This window comes from Lygodium microphyllum, chromosome 4 (genome assembly GCF_053477565.2).
Source record: "Lygodium microphyllum isolate KBCC chromosome 4, Lygodium_microphyllum_v1.1.10, whole genome shotgun sequence".
Taxonomy (NCBI): Eukaryota; Viridiplantae; Streptophyta; class Polypodiopsida; order Schizaeales; family Lygodiaceae; genus Lygodium; species Lygodium microphyllum.
The window spans coordinates 66,878,443-66,894,644 of record NC_141138.1 but is presented as its reverse complement, the minus strand read 5'-3'; the positions used below and the strand labels follow the sequence as shown (position 1 = coordinate 66,894,644).

The following is a 16,202-nucleotide window of genomic DNA, read 5'->3' as shown; positions in this document are numbered from 1 at the left end:
TTGGGAGTTCTTATAATGAGCTAGATGCCTTGAAAGTTTAGCTCAAAAAGAGCTTTGGATGAAGGACATGGGACAAGTCTCACATATTCTTGGGATTTGCATTATACATGATTGCTCCAAGGGGCTCCTTTGCTTATCATAGAAGGAATACATCCAGAAGGTCCTTAAGTGATTTCATCTATAGGATGGTAAGCCTAGTGGCTGTCCTTTACCTTTTCATGTGAAGGTTAGTTAGGCCGATTATCCCCAGTTTGATGAGTAAAAGGTTGAGATGGCTAAGATCCCTTATGCATATATAGTGGGTAGTTTGATGTATGCCATGATAGCCATCCTTGACATCGCATTTGCAGTGGGAGTTGTGGCATGCTATATAACTACACTTGGCAGATGGCATTGGAATATCATCAAGGGTATCATAAGGTACCTGAAGGGTACAACATCTATGTGCATGGCTAGGATACAAGAGTCATTTGATACACTGACTTTGATCATGCAAGACATGCAGACAATAGAAAGTCCACCTTTGCTGGAGGTGAATTTTCTTGGATATCCAGGGTGCAGAAATGCATAGCCCTATCCACTATAGAGATAGGGTATGCTACATCCAACCACTAAGGCTTGCAAGGAGGCTCTTTGGTCAGGTCATTTGGTAGCAGACCTTAGCAACATTACTATTGATGTGGTCCCTACAGTGCAGTTGAATTCCATGAGTGCTATTTGGCCAAGAATTTGGTATTCCATGTGAAGACGAAGTACATTGAGGTTGTTGAGGACAAGTCCATTAAGCTTGTCAATTGACCAAAATTCTATAGATTGCTTGCTAAAAGTCTCTCAGTAGAGCATTTTGCCTTCCTTAAGGAAGATGATGGATATTGGATGAGATTACATCTTTCCTCATCCTATTGTACTTATGTACATTTATACTTTGTTACTTTTTTCTTATTCTCTCTTTACTAGGGCACATTCGCCTTTAAGTGGGAGGTTTGGGGGTAAAGGCACTTGTCTAACCGCCCGTGTATTAGTTACACTAATAGTACCTGCATCGTATATTAGTTACTTGCACACCTATACACTATAGGTGATAGATGCCCATCACTGTCACTTTATTCTTTATTTTTTTAGTGATTTTTGAATAAAGGGAAGGGCAGTCATACATTGTTACTGTCGGAGTTTCCACATCTTGTGTGTGTGTGTCTCTCTTTCTCTCTCTCTCTCTCTCTCTCTCTCTCTCTCTCTCTCTCTCTCTCTCTCTTGCTCCTTCCACCATAGCTCTCGCTTCAGCTTCATGCTTCCACTTCAGGGCTCATTCCCTTCAAAAATATGTAAATTATTTCTATATGGGCTAATTTTGGAACATTTAAGCCCAAGAAAGAAGACACATTGTCACCCCAAAAACCTCAAAAAACATATATTGATAAGCATAGTTTGGGAAAAACATTATTGAGAAACATAAACTACTCTAAGACTGAGTACCCATAAGTGCACAAAGAGAGAGAGAGAGAGAGAGAGAGAGAGAGAGAGAGAGAGAGAGAGAGAGAGATCTTACAAGCGTGAGGAAGGGCCTGATGATGGGCAAAAACAACCCTTAGACGAATAGTTGGCCTGCAAGGACACCATGGCCATGAGCTATTGTGCAAGGACATCGCATATGAAATTATTACTTTGAAACTACCACACACACACATAGAACAACCTTTTCTTTATTTTTCTAAAATAAAGCCTTCTTTCTCTAAAAGCAAGATATTCACGCACATAAGCTTTGAAGTGAGCCACTTGACTGAAGTCCATAGTGGGTAAATTTTTTGGGCACATACTACCTTGTGAGTGCACCATTGTATAAACATATGCCCTAAAGGGCAATGCAAACGAATTGAGGTGGACTCTTCTTAAACTCGCAAACCAAATGATTTGGACATACATATTTTGAAGAAGTTAATGCGTTCAGAAATTCTTTTCACAAGCTAACATCTTTCCAGGTTTAAATATAATAGGAAATCTTCGAAGACTACCAGGTTCTCTATGATAAAAGCTAAGACACTGATGTCTCAAACTACTTAGCCTTAAAAGCTCCGTTAACAAAAAAAATATTCACAGAACTTTTTCAGCTTTTGATCTGACAAAGCAGTCGATGTTCTGACGGAGCATCCCGATCTCGGATCCGCGACAGAGAACCTACAGGTGGATTTCTAAAGGACTCTGATATCTGCAGAGAATGCTGGGAGAGGCAGTAAAGTGATGGTCCTGGCAGCATTCTCATTGAAGGGCAGGTTGCAGAATCCTTCGTGGTGGTATTCGCATCGAACAGGAGCATTAAGAATCCTTGCATAGTACACCTTCAATCTGGCCATTGCTGCAAACTATTATCATGCTCAGAAAGGGGCATAAAGAATCCTTGTATTAATACAGATTCCATCCTTGTATTTATACAGATGCAATCAGGCCATGGCTGCAAACGATTATCACGCTCAGAGTGGGTCAGTGAAATGGCACAAAGTCGTGTATGGCGGCATGCAGCCTGGCTTCGAGGACAATCACACAGATTCTACCTTCTTGGAGGCTCTGGTGATGAATGCTAATGTGGTTAAGCGCGACACGTGGACCGCTGTTCGAGACTCAGTGGCCATATCCCAGTATGTCTGCGTGGTCGCAATGGTGGCCGCTGTCTGGACGTACTCCTTAAATGGAGTTCTTGATGCGGCACTGTTGTTGATCCTTGATACAGTCCTACTACTGCTTGGCTTTGTGGTTTTGCTGCTGACTACTGGAAGCATTTCGCTTGCAGTACTGTACCGGTATGCGCTCTATTTCACGTACTTTGTGAGTGGTTTGTACGTGCTGGCACCCATTTTTCAGACCCTTACAAGGTCCATCAGCTCAGATTCTATCTGGGCACTGACCGTCTGTCTCCTCATGGTTCACTTGTTTTTCCATGACTACACTGACTCATCAATCAGGCCACCTCCTGCAGCAAGAATCCCCTCTTCAGTCAGGGGATCCAAATCCAATGATTTGCCAGGAAAGTTATCAGTCAACAAGCCTGCAACTTTGAGTGGAAATGTGTCTCTCAATGCATCTATTGTTGCCTCAGTATTGATTGCATCCAGATTACCTTCTGGTCTTCTTGTCTTTGCGCTCATGCTGTTCTCATCTGAGTTCTTCCTGTTATTTCCTTTAGTAACTCACTGCATCAAACAGTATTCTGTCAAACTGCATTTGTGGTTTTCATGCATGCTCATCGTGGTCACCATGAGCTTGATTTTTCCACTAAATCGGCTTGCATTAGTTCTATTTGTGGCAGTTGTAGTATTCATAATGTTTGTATGCCCATATTGGCTTATTAGAATTCAGGAATATAAGTTCGAGATCAATGGGCCATGGGATGAGGCCAAATTGTGTTTTGATCTTGATTGACCTACAAGGATTTTGAAGAAAATGATTCCCTATCCTTTTGATGAGATGGACCATTTTTGAAGTTGTTGCAAAAATATTGAATTTGTAAGTGCCCATAGATTTAACTTATCCTGCACATTGTTTAAATGCTTCAATCAGAATAATGTTTGCTCGAGTAAGAATGGTTATTTAAGTTTGTAACTGGAACGTGTAGTTTTTGCAAACTTATGGATGATACATACAGGCACTATAATTACCCCAAGTGGTATTTTGGGTACTGAATTGTCAACACAGTTTCTGAAACTATGAAAGTGTTCTGGACTGGCCCTTGTTTCCACAGGCGGGGGGAGGGGGTTTGAGTTTTCTGGTTTTGGTTTCTGGGAGTAAGGGGGGGGGGGCAGATGGGTGTGAGCAGAGCCTCTAAATTTTACCTGATCTGCGTTTCCTTTTTGGCCCATTGTGTATTATTAGTTTGTTACTTTTCATTTTCAGCCCTCAGTTAGTGAGTGTAATGATTGTATGTTCAGAGTTTAAGCATCTAAATATCTAAGGGCTAAAGTGGTTACTTATACTACAAATGTACACATGTACACCTAAGACCTGCCATAAATTTATGATTCCCATCATGTCTTTCTGGACCGAGGTCAAAACTCTGTTTCCAGACATTGAAGCCCTTTTTTCTTTTGTTGTTTCCAAAACTCCATGCAACTATGGCAGGCACAAATGGTCTCGTTGTGTAAATAGCTTTCTTAATTGTGTTTTAAGGGTGTTTCGAATGTTGCAAAATGCTTGTGAACTCCCAGATATGGATAGTCCTTTGTGCTTACTCTCCTTTTTGTTTTCCCTTCTGTACAATGGACAATCAAAGCTCCTAACTAAGCTTACAACCAGGAGACGATAGGCATAAATACATGGAATGCTAATACCCCCCCCTCAAATCATGGGAGTGGCTGAAGGCCAAGGAGGTATATGTGATGAAGCATGGAAGATTGTGGTAGAGGCATCGTGAAGATATTTGTTGCATTTTCCACTGTAGGATAACAAACCATGTTGAGCTTGGAATCCAAGATATGCTCTTGAACATAGTGGCATTGAACCTCAATATGACATTGGGCATGAAACACGTGGTCCTTTGCAAGAGTGATAGCACTTTGATTGTTGACTCGAAGTAAAGTCTGTCCTGCTTTGGGTCCAATCTCTGCAAGCGTGCGGTGGGGGCCATATTGCCTCATGAGTAGTAAAACACAGTACCGGCACTTTTTATCCTCTTGCGTGGGAGGGGTTTTTTCCTTGTGTCACTTCAATATGTAGGTCTATATAACCTTAGGGTTGTATTCTCATTCTTGTGATTCATATTATTGCAAGTACTCTTGCATGCTTCTTTGTATGTCTCCTCTCACTCTCACTCTCACTCTCTACTCTACTTCTTGTATATTGAGCTGTCCTTTGATCCAATAGTGGTATTAGAGCCATTGTGTCACCGACCTCAATGCCATTGTTGTATCAGTTCTGTTGTACCAACTCCAATGTGTGGAGTCCCTCATGGTGTTGCTCCCCACAGCTACTGTCACCTTAGCTGCAACATTTCACCCTTGCCCACCATTTTTTGCAGATCTACTAAAGAGACTTAGAAACCCTAATTTTCACAATTTTGCAATTTCTCATTTGTCTTGCTCGCCTCTGCCATTTTCTGCTGCATAGAAAATCTCAGAAACCCTAAAAATACAGAGACCCTAAATTTTGAATTTTGGGGGTTTCCAAATTTTTTTGCAATTTTTGATCCGTCTTGCTTGTCTCATCCTCAATTTCAAAGAATTGTTTAGTTTCACTTGCTTGGTGCTTGGAAATTTGGGGGTTTTTGATCGACCCCCCCAAATTTCTGCAGTTTCTTGAAATTTCCACCATAAAATTCAGGGGTTTTACTGGATTCATCCTCCATTGCGTGGATTTCATCGAATTTGTGCATATTCAGCAATTTATTTGACATGTTCATGTGCAAAATTTAGGGATTTTGACAAATTCCAGCTTACTGCCCTAAATATTTATGTGTGCAATTGAACAACATCTTCGTCGACATTTGCATTGGTTGTAAGCTCTCTTTCATCTCATTTTACTTTTTAGCCATTTTTTTCGTGCACAGATGTTGGGGCAGCAGCTCCCTTGTCCATTTTCAGACAACTGAGTAGTTGCCTTAGCTACATTTGTGTATTCTTTGTATGCAAAGATGGCACATAATCAAAATGAGTTGTTCGGAACTCTTTTTGGTGTCGATGACAAGTTGGATGGTAGCAATTACTCCGCTTGGTTGTACATGATGAAAGATGTACCGGTTGTGAAAGGCTTTTGGGGAATTGTCATGGGTTCAAAGGTATGGCCAACAAGCCCTAATGTACTCAGAGGTGCTACTGTTTCTACTTTAGGTTGTTCTGAGTGAACATAGAGAGGAGAGAGAGAAAAGGAGACAGTGTAAACACAGAAAATCTGCGGTGTAGTATGCTGTATAAGAGTGCAGAAATACACAAGGGGGTAGAGGAAATATTTGGGTATGTATCCGACTTGATGACCTCGATCCCCGTTAGCCCCGTTAGCCTGATCACAGTCTGTTTGAGCCAACAGATCTCAAGATCAGAATCTGAAATCACTGAATAATGTGTCAACAATGTGCTGGAGGACTGCTATATAAAGCAGAAATAAAAGGCATAAAAATAAACAGGTCGGCTGCATAAAAATAAACAGGTCGGCTGCATTAAATGCAGCCGACTGCAATAAAATAATGCTAAATACTGTCCTATTGCACTGCAGGCTGCTATGTGGCACCTGCGCAGTCTGTTGACGTGGTTGATTGTGTTGATGTGGCACTGTACTCTGTCTGTTGCTGATGTGGCTCTGTAATCTGTGTGCTGTACCAAACCTTAACTGTGCAGAAACCCTAACATAGCTTGCCAGGGGATGACTCTAATGCTAACACCCCCTCTCAGATCCTGGACGAGGCATCAGACTGAGGGATCTAGAATGCTGCTTAAGAAGAGCCTAGGGAAGCGGCTTCGTAAACAAATCTGCAAGATTATCCTTCGTCTTGCAATACGCCACATCAATGGTCCCATCTAGAAGCTTCTCCCGAATGAAGTGATATTGGATCTCAATGTGCTTCGTCCGGGCATGGAATACAGGATTTCGTACCAAGGCAATGTAACTCTCATTGTCGCACTGCAGTAGAGTAGGATGAGTTTGGGGGCAGCCAAGCTTCTCCAATAATCTCTGAAGCCACACAACCTCACATGTAGTGGAAGACGTAGATCGATACTCTGCCTTAGTAGAAGAAAGGGCTACTGTGGGTTGCTTCTTGCTACTCCAAGAGATAACACCTGTACCCAAGATAAAACAATAGCCTGTAGTAGACCGTCGGTGGTCCACATCGCCAGCCCAATCTGAGTCACTCCAACCTGCAATTTTTTTTATATTCAGATTTGAAGCATTTGTACCTACGGGATAAGAAATCCCTAAGTCATTGGTCCCCCTCAAATACCGAAGAATTCTCAGGGCAGCCTCCCAATGCACCTGTTTGGGTTTCGTCATGAACCTTGCCAAAAGATCCACAGCAATACAAAGATCAACACGACTGTTGAGAAGCCAAATCAAGGATCGAATCAACTGACGGTAGCGGGAAGCATCCATCACGGGAGAATCTAAGTGTGAAGTGGCCTTCCAATTCGGATCCATAGAAGTAGTAATGGGTCGACAAGTCTCCATCTCAAAAGTCACCAAGAGCTCCTGAATGTACCTCTGCTGAGAGATGAAAATCCCCCTCTGAGACTGATAAATCTCGTGACCCAAGAAGAACTGAAGAAGCCCCAAATCCATCATCTCGAATGCTTGATGTAAAGCGGTCTTGGTCTCTCAGACCTTCTGTGCATGATCCCCTGTCAAAATCAAATCATCAACATATAACACAAACAATACACGACCAACCTCAAAAGTGTGCACATAAAGCTGCGGATCGGCCTTAGAGTGCGGATATCCCAACTTCAATTGAAGAAACGAGTCAATCCCGTGCACGCGGAGACTGGTTCAGGATATACAAGGCCTTCTCCAACCTGTAAACTTTCCCATCCGAGGATCCAAAGCCAGGAGGCTGCTCAACATAGATCTCCTCTTGCAAGTCATCATTCAAAAAGGCCGACTTCACATCCAATTGATAGACAGTCTATCTCGTATGGCTAGCCAAGGCAAGAGCAGCTCGAATAGTCGCCATACGAGTAGTGGGGGCAAAAGTATCATGGAAATCAATACCTAGGCGTTGAGCAAAACCTTTAGCAACAAGGCGAGCCTTGTGCTTGTCCAAAGAACCATCGCTAAGGTACTTGGTCTTGAAGACCCCTTGACACCAATCACCTTCTTGTGGGAGGGACAAGGCATAAGAGACCAAGTGCCATTCCTCTCAATAGCCTCCAACTTGGCTTCCATGGCCTTCCGCCAATGATCAAACTGCAAAGCCTCCTTCACTAAGGTGGGCTCACGATCATGCATAACACGGGCCAACAAACAATAGTTGGAGCAAACAAGCTCCAAAGAATGTGCCTAGTTCCTTCGTGACCTCCACGGTCCATCCTGCGGTTCCCACTTCTCAGAGACCCCCTCGATCCCTGAATCTCGGAGTGTGTCACGGGCCCAATGAGGAGGACGAACCTCTCCCCGTTGCTCTCCATTTGGTGAAGACTTAGGAACATCCACCGGCGAAAACTCCTGGGGGGTGACCGGTGGAAGAGAAGACCCTCAATTAGAAGAAGAATCTCCTCAAGAGGCTCGGGCTCCAAAGGAACTGTCTTGGGAGCCCAACTCTCCCCTGGATCTCCAAGGACGGGGTGCTCCTCATCCCTGTCTGTGGCTGGAACTTCCACGAACCGCACATCTCGGCTCGTATAGACATCCCGCTTGACAAGATCAAACAAACGATAACCTTGGGATTGGGAGCTATAGCCAACAAAAACTTGTCGTCGGGAAGCCGCCTCGAACTTATCACGCTGCGTCTTCAAAATGTGTACATAAGCGTCACACCCAAAGATCCTAAAATAAGAGACATTAGGCTTAGTCCCGAAGTAAGCCTCGAAAGGGGTCATCTTGTCAACGGCTGAAGTGAGATATCGATTGAGGATGTGAACTATTGTAGCCACTGCCTCGGCCCACAGAAACTGAGGTGTTTGTCGGTGCTCCATGATGGTGCGTGCCATCTTGATCACACTTTGGTTCTTTCGCTCCAAAATGTCATTCTCTTGGGGAGTGTTGGTGTTAGCAAACTCCTGGTGAATGCCCCTATCTGCACAAAAACGAGCAAACTCATTAGACATAAATTCACCTCCCTTGTCTGAACGCAAGGCCTTTAGTCGCCGGCCAGAACGGTTCTCCTCAAAGAGAAGCCAATCTTTGAAGTGAGAGAAAGTCTCTGACTTTAAAGTCAAGAAATAGGCCCAAGTCATCCTGCTGTAGTCATCTATGATCAACATGAAGTACAAGCTCTCCTTCAGGGACTCGGTCCTCATCGGGCCACAAAGACCCGTAGAGACCAGCTCCATGGGTGAAGTAGACCGCCTAGAAGCTTTGTTGGGAATTGCATCCTGATGCAGTTTCCCACGAATGCAGGAGACACATGGCTGATGGCTCACCACTATGTCCGGTAGTCCTCGGACAAACGACCCTTGTGATGCCTTCCGAAGGTACTTGTAGTAAGAAGTAAGAAGAAGAGAAGTAAGAGCTGAAGAAGTAAGAGCCGAAGATACTGTGTCTAAGAAGTAAGAAGAAGAGAAGTAAGAGGTGAAGAAGACTTCAATTTGTAGATGCCATTCTCCTCATACCCTGCAAAGAGAACCTTCCTCGATCCATGATCAAGGACTCGAACAGTATCACTGTCAAACTCCACCAAGAGGCCAAGAGTACAAATCTTATGGACCGAAAGTAAATGATACCCCAAACTTGGCACATGCAACACTCAGAAGTGTGGGTACTACCATGTCCATTTGGAATAAGCTGCACCTCACCCTGCGCAGCAATAGACACAGAAGAGCTGTCTCCAATGAGAATCTACCCATGCGAAGGTCGCAAATGGGCAATACCAATGAAAGGAGGAGTCATGTGCCGTGAGGCACCACTGTCCACAATTCACTCTCGAGCCTGGGGAGCTGTCATAGCAGCATTAGAGTCTTTGATGTAGAGTTCTCAATGACTTCTAAGTGTAGAAAAGCAGCTGATGAGGGTGCAGCCACCGCTCCAGAATCCTTCATGTCCTTCTTCTTGGTATCCTTCTTGTCTTTGTCGGGGCAATCCTTCTTCCAATGACCTGTCTTTCCACAAATATGGCAAGTCGATTCCTTCTCCTTGTTCTTCTTGGATTTGTTGTCCTCCTTTTTCTTCTTTTGGTCCTTTCCCTTCTTCTGAGAGGCTTGACCAACCAATGCCTCTGATTTGGAAGCATTTTGTCCCTTCAATTGTTCCTCCTGGTCCAAGACCATAGGAACCAACTCTTCCCACCGAAGAGTCGACTCCCGCCTTGATGCAATAAGAGCAGAATAAAAGGTACCGAATCATGGCGGCAACTGGGACAGTAAAGTGATTGCCATGTCTTCGGAGGAAATAGGCTTCCTCGCATTTTGAACTTGCATCTGAAGCTAGCGAAGCTTGTTGATGTGTTCCCGAAGCGAAGAAGACTTATTCACGGACAAGGTCCGCATTTGCACCTCCAAAGAAACCCTCTTCATCAGGGTCATTCGGTTGTACATCTGGTCGAGCTCCAGCCATATCTCACGAGCCATTGTTAAGTGCTCGATGTGAGCTATCATGGCTGTGGTGCAAGACAGAAACAGAAAAGATCGAATCTTGGCATTCAGTTTGTCCCAATGAGACTGGGCCTTGGTCAACTGCACACGAGCATTGGAATAGAGTTTGGACTCATCCCTCACCGAGGGCTTGTTAATCTCCTCCATCACCAGTTCCGCCAAATCATAAGACTCCAAAATGGCCAACATCATCACCCGCTAGATGCGATAATTGTCACCATCAAGCTTTTGATCCAATGGAAGAGCTGGTAGGACAGGCACCTTCCTGTCCATGATCGCTTGGAACTCCAAATCAGTCTTTGTAGACATGTTAACCTGCAATACTAGGGCTGGTTCCTCTGCTGCCCAAACCTTCTTCACCCGCCGGAGGCGATGAAAAGGTAAAATCTGCAATGGAAGGCCTCAAACGCAGCCTTCCTCCCCTTCGAACAGCAATAACCTGCAGCAAATTCACTGATTAGACTCCTTTCCCGCACACCCACGCTTGCTTCAGCCTTGATCCAATGCGCAGCCCTCCCGCTCGCCCTCGAATCTTGGAAATGCAGCCTTGTGTCATGCTGAAATCTCCTCTTCAGATAGGTTCAGCTCTTAGTCAGTCCATCTTCACCGCTCTGATACCATGTTAGAGTGCAGTGATATAGAAGTGTAGGACAAAGACTGAGAGAGAGAGTGAACACAGAGAGAATAGAGAGAGATCTCAAGACAGTCTGTCTCAGCCAACAGATCTCAAGATCAGAATCTGAAATCACTGAATAATGTGTCAACAATGTGCTGGAGGACTGCTATATAAAGCAGAAATAAATGGCATAAAAATAAACAGGTCGGCTGCATTAAATGCAGCCAACTGCAATAAAATAATGCCAAATACTGTCCAATTGCATTGCAGGCTGCCATGTGGCACCTGCGCAGTCTGCTGACATGGCTGATTGCTGATGTGGCACTGTACTCTGTCTGCTGCTAATGTGGCTCTGTAATCTGTCTGCTGTACCAAACCCTAACTGTGCAGAAACCCTAACATAGCCTGTCCAGGGGATGACTCTAATGCTAACAGGCTTAACCTTAAAATAAACCCTAACCTAGTGTCCTAGGGGCAACAAGTGCATTTAATTTTAAATGCCTAGGGAGCTCGGATCATGGATCAAAGGGCATCAATGCATAGCCCATGAGATGGCTTATAAACCCCCTTCCATGAAATGGGTAGATTGATCTAGGAAAAATAGCAAAATCCTAGAAAATAAAAAGAAATATAAGGGCGTGGTTGCATAAGTTCATGTAAGTGGATATAGCAACCTATGATAGTATAGAGTATGATAGATCATGGCACAAATTGAATCAAGTTGAAGGCTTGCTAAAAAGCTTGGAACTTTGGTCAAGGAAGAGCCTTCATGAAAAGATATGCCAAGTTTTCTTCAGTGGGTACGTAAGATGAAGTGTTAGATGCATAGTGGAGATGTGATGGTCAGCAATGGCAATGGCAAAGAGAGAGAAAAACATGAGCAACAATGGAGAGTAGAGAGTGAGAGAGATACACGATGTGTGGGTACAATAGAACATACTTCTTTTAGGTTGTAGAGATAGATATATGTAAAGTATGAGTGCTAAGGGCACATTCACACCCGTGCATATATGAAAGGTATAGTGGCCCTTTATTTCCAACAACCTCCCACCTAAAGGCAGCGTGCCTTAAGGCTGAGGAAAAGAATTAGCGAAGTCTAGGTCTGCTAGATTATTATCTGTATGTACCTTGACAAGCTCAATGCTTTTGTTGTCAAGTACATCCTTGATAAAGTGATACTTTACCTGTACGTGCTTCACCTTTGCATGAAAGAGGGGGTTCCGTGCTAGCATGATAGCACTTTAAATATCACAATGGAGAATCGGGGTCTCAATAATGCCAAGCTCTCCCACTAGACATGAAAGCCATAAAGCCTCCTTATGTGCTTTGGTGGCGGCCACATGCTTTGTCTCTGTAGTAGACAATGCAACACACTTCTGTAGCTTGGAGATCCAGAAAACTGCTCCCCCTTTGAAGGTGAATACATACCCTGAAGTAGACTTTCTGCAGTCAGCATGACTAGCATAGTTTGTATCTGTAAAGCCAACGACAGATGCCTTTTGCTTTCCAAAGCGGATGCACAAATCCTTTGTGCCCTTAAGATTTCTCATGATATCTTTCATTGCTTTCCAACGCTTTTTACCAGGATGTGGCATGTACTTGCTAACTAGTCCCACTGCAAATTCTATGTCAGGACATGTAACAACCATAACATACATCAAGCTACCCATAGCTGAAGCATGCGGAATCGTGGCCATTTCATCCTTTTCATCATCAAATGTAGGGCTGTCCTTTGCATTGGGTTTCACATATGGAGGCAATGGTACATCAATTGCTTCCCCCCCCTCCATATTAAAACATTGCAAAATCTTGGATACATACTCTTGTTGTGACATATAAAAAAGACCTTTCAATCTTTCCTTGAGTATACACATACCAAGAATGTGATTTGCCTCACCAAGTTCCTTCATGTCAAAATGCTGTGTAGGTTCTACTTCAGTGTGTCCAAAGCATGAACATCCCTTTCACCAATCAATATGTTATCAACACACAACCAATATAAGAAGGCTGCCATCTATTGCCTTCTTGGTATATAAGTATTGATCAACTTGACTCCTTTTGAATCCTTGTGAATGTATCAAACTTATGATACCATTCTCGTGGTGCTTGTTTCAGCCCATACAAGCTTTTGTTGAGTTTACATACTTTTCCTACCCTTTGGCCACAAAATTTTCTGGCTGTTGCATATATATGTCCTCATGCAAATCACTAGGTAAGAAAGCAGTCTTTACGTCCATTTGTATGAGTTCCATATCCTCACATGTAACCAAGCCCAATACGGTTTGCAAAGTATGCATCTTGACTATAGGAGAAAAGATCTCGTCAAAATCAATCCCATGTTCCTGCTTATATCCCTTTGTAACAAGTCGTGCTTTGTACTTTGGCGAGGAACCAGAAGTGACCTTCATCTTGTAAACCCATTTGCATGGTAGGACTTTTTGCCCCCTGGGAAAATGCACCAAATCCCAAGTACCATTCTTGTTGTCCTCTCTGTCCATTGCTTCCTCGAATCATGATGGTTCACCACAATCTGTCAACATGATATAATGAACAATATAATTTGCACCAAGAACAAACCTATTTGGCTTTTTGGTATTTTTGGTCAACCTATGGATCCAATGATTAGTGTTTGTTGGCTATTTAGCTTGCAAATTTGCATTTTCAAATGGTTCAGCATGTTATCCTGTGTGTTCCAACTGTCTAATGGCACATTTTCTTGCTGAAGCTATGGTATATCATGGGCAACTTCTTGCTGATCAATTTTAGCATCATTCCTTGCATTCATAGGGTCATTAACAACGGGTATTTGCTGTTGTACAACGCTCACTCTTTGCTGTCCTATAGGTATCTTTTCTCGGAACACAATCCTTTTGACTTTCTCGGTCTTTTTGGGTTGTTTATGCATGCGATCTTCTCGGAAGATAACGACATTGCTGTGTACAACTTTCCTTTTCTCGGGATCTTATAATCTATATACTCCATTTCACCCGCGTCACCATATCTTAGAAAAATGCATTTACAAGACTTTGGCTCCAATTTGCTACGTTGTTCTTTGCGTATATGCACAAATGCCTCGTAGCCAAACACTCTCAAGTGTTCATATGAAGGTGGCTTGCTTGACCACACTTCTTGAGGGACTCTTCCCTCCCAAAGACTTGTTCGGTGACCGATTTATCAAGTCTACGATTGCCTTAACAGCCTTTGCCCAATATCCATGGGGTAACACGACATGAGACAACATGGTACGAACCTTCTCTTAAATAGTCCCATTCATATGCTCTGCAACACCGTTTTGGGGTGGATTATAAGGGGTAGTGAGCTCCATCTTTATTTCTTTGCTTTCACAAAAGGCATGGAAGGCTTTTGACACATATTTCCCACCATTGTTAGAGTGAAGACACTTAAATGTCTTGCCAGTCATATTCTTAGCAAGTGCCAGGAATGTTTTAAACTTATCTAATGCCTCGTCTTTATGACGGATCGGATAAATCTATACTTTGTGTGTGGTATCATCAACAAATGTGATAAAATATTTCTTTCCCCCTAGAGACAATTGTGACATCTCATATACATCTGAATGTACCGACTCTAAGGGTAAAGATTTTGACGAAAGAGAATTTTCATGTGATGTTAGAGCATGCTTACCAAATATGCAATGATCACAATGATCAAAATCAGCATGCCTCAAACACGCCAAATAATCCGAATGAGAAAGTACTTTTGTTCCAGTTGGACTCATGTGTCCCAACTGGCCATGCCACAAAGACACACTTAGCTGCTTGGTTATGGGGACAACATGGTCACGCACACTAGATGCATGTAATGGATACAAATATCTTCTATTTGCCATCCCAAAAGTGATGTGATAGCCTTCATCATCTAGCTGCCCTGTGCTTATCAAGCTCTTCTTGAGTTGGGTTACATGCCTCACATTATGCAAGGTGAACATTGAAGCATGCTAAAATGCTAATTGCACATTGCCAATCCCTGCAATGTCACATGCTTAGTTGTCCCCCAAGTGGACAACACCATGTCTACCACCACTGTAGTCGGAAAGCCACTCACGGTGTGGTGTCACATGAAATGAGGCACCTAAATCAAGAATCCAACTGTGTATATCATCATTAGAATTTGCAATCAATGATTGTGTACTAAAAGAAGCAGCAAAAAGTACATCATTGCCACTGTCACTTTCATGATTGACTACATTGACTTCCTTGATCTTCACACTACTCTTCTTTGCATGTTGGTTGTCCTTTTTCTCATATTTCTTATCATGAGTGCTTTTGCCCTTATTCTTCTATTTCTTCCACTTAAAGCAATCCCGCTTGGAGTGCCCTTTCTTGCCACAATGATGGCACTCTACATTTTTTCCATGAGACTTGTTGCATGCTTTGTTTTAAGACTTTACCTTCTGCTAAGATTTGCCTCTAGTATGCAGTGCATTGGAAGACATGCTTGTTGAATATATTTGCCTATTTAGCTCTTCCATGAGTAAAGAGCTCTCCACATTTGAATATAATAGCAGTGCATTGGAAGACATGCTTGCTGAATATATTTGCCTATTTAGCTCTTCCATGAGTAAAGAGCTCTTCACATTTGAATATAATAGCAGTGCATTGGAAGACATGCAGTGCATTGGAAGACATTTGCCTATTTATGCTAAGATTTGCCTCTAGTATGCAGTGCATTGGAAGACATGCTTGCTGAATATATTTGCCTACTTAGCTCTTCCATGAGTAAAGAGCTCTCCACATTTGAATATAATAGCATGGCATTGGAGTTACTCATTGCTGTCCTTAAAGTGTCCCAACTTTCAGGGAAAGTGCATAGCAAAAATGTTGCCTTGAGCTCCAAAGCAATTAGTTGGTAGCCTGGCTGAAAATAGAGTTACACTCATTCAAATGTATAGACATAGCTGTACCTTTTTTCATACGAAGGTCCATCAAGTTTTCAACCAATAAACCTTGCTTGTTGTACTTTTTTAAGCATATAACTCCTCAAGTCTTTGCCACATATCATAAGTAGATTTCAATTTCTCTATGTTAAATAGCAAAGTGTTTGACACTAAAAGCTTTATGGTAGAGCGTACAAGCTCATCTAACTCATCGCACTCATCTTAATCCATGGTTGTTGGGTTTACTCTTTTGTCTTTATGGGCTTCACCTATTTTTTTTGCACCAAGACATTATAGCATTGCTTTTTCCATATAGCAAAGTTGTGTGTATCCTCAAGTTTCTTAATGTGCAAAAGATTGCTGCTATCACTGCTGCCAGCCACGATTTACAGCCCAAAAATGACTCAAAAGTCAACAAATGCAAGCCCAACTGCCAAACAAATGACCAAGGTACAAAACCCATTAGCAATGA

General features: G+C 42.8%; 1 protein-coding gene across 2 annotated transcripts in view; it reads left to right on the top strand.

Annotated features, from left to right (window-relative positions):
• The first annotated feature begins 2,015 nt into the window (after nucleotides 1-2,015).
• The window catches only part of SETH1 (phosphatidylinositolglycan synthase family protein), a 39,506-nt gene continuing 25,319 nt past the window's right edge, over nucleotides 2,016-16,202 (top strand). The window contains exons 1-2 of one of the 2 annotated variants that reach the window (XM_087676060.1): nucleotides 2,017-2,327; nucleotides 2,430-3,567. In XM_087676060.1, the coding sequence (XP_087532186.1) occupies nucleotides 2,443-3,411 (969 nt within the window). In that variant the 5' untranslated portion in view covers nucleotides 2,017-2,327; nucleotides 2,430-2,442 and the 3' untranslated portion in view covers nucleotides 3,412-3,567. Of the gene's footprint in view, nucleotides 3,568-16,202 lie in introns of those variants that run through there. The other variant, XM_087676061.1, reaches the window with a different exon arrangement.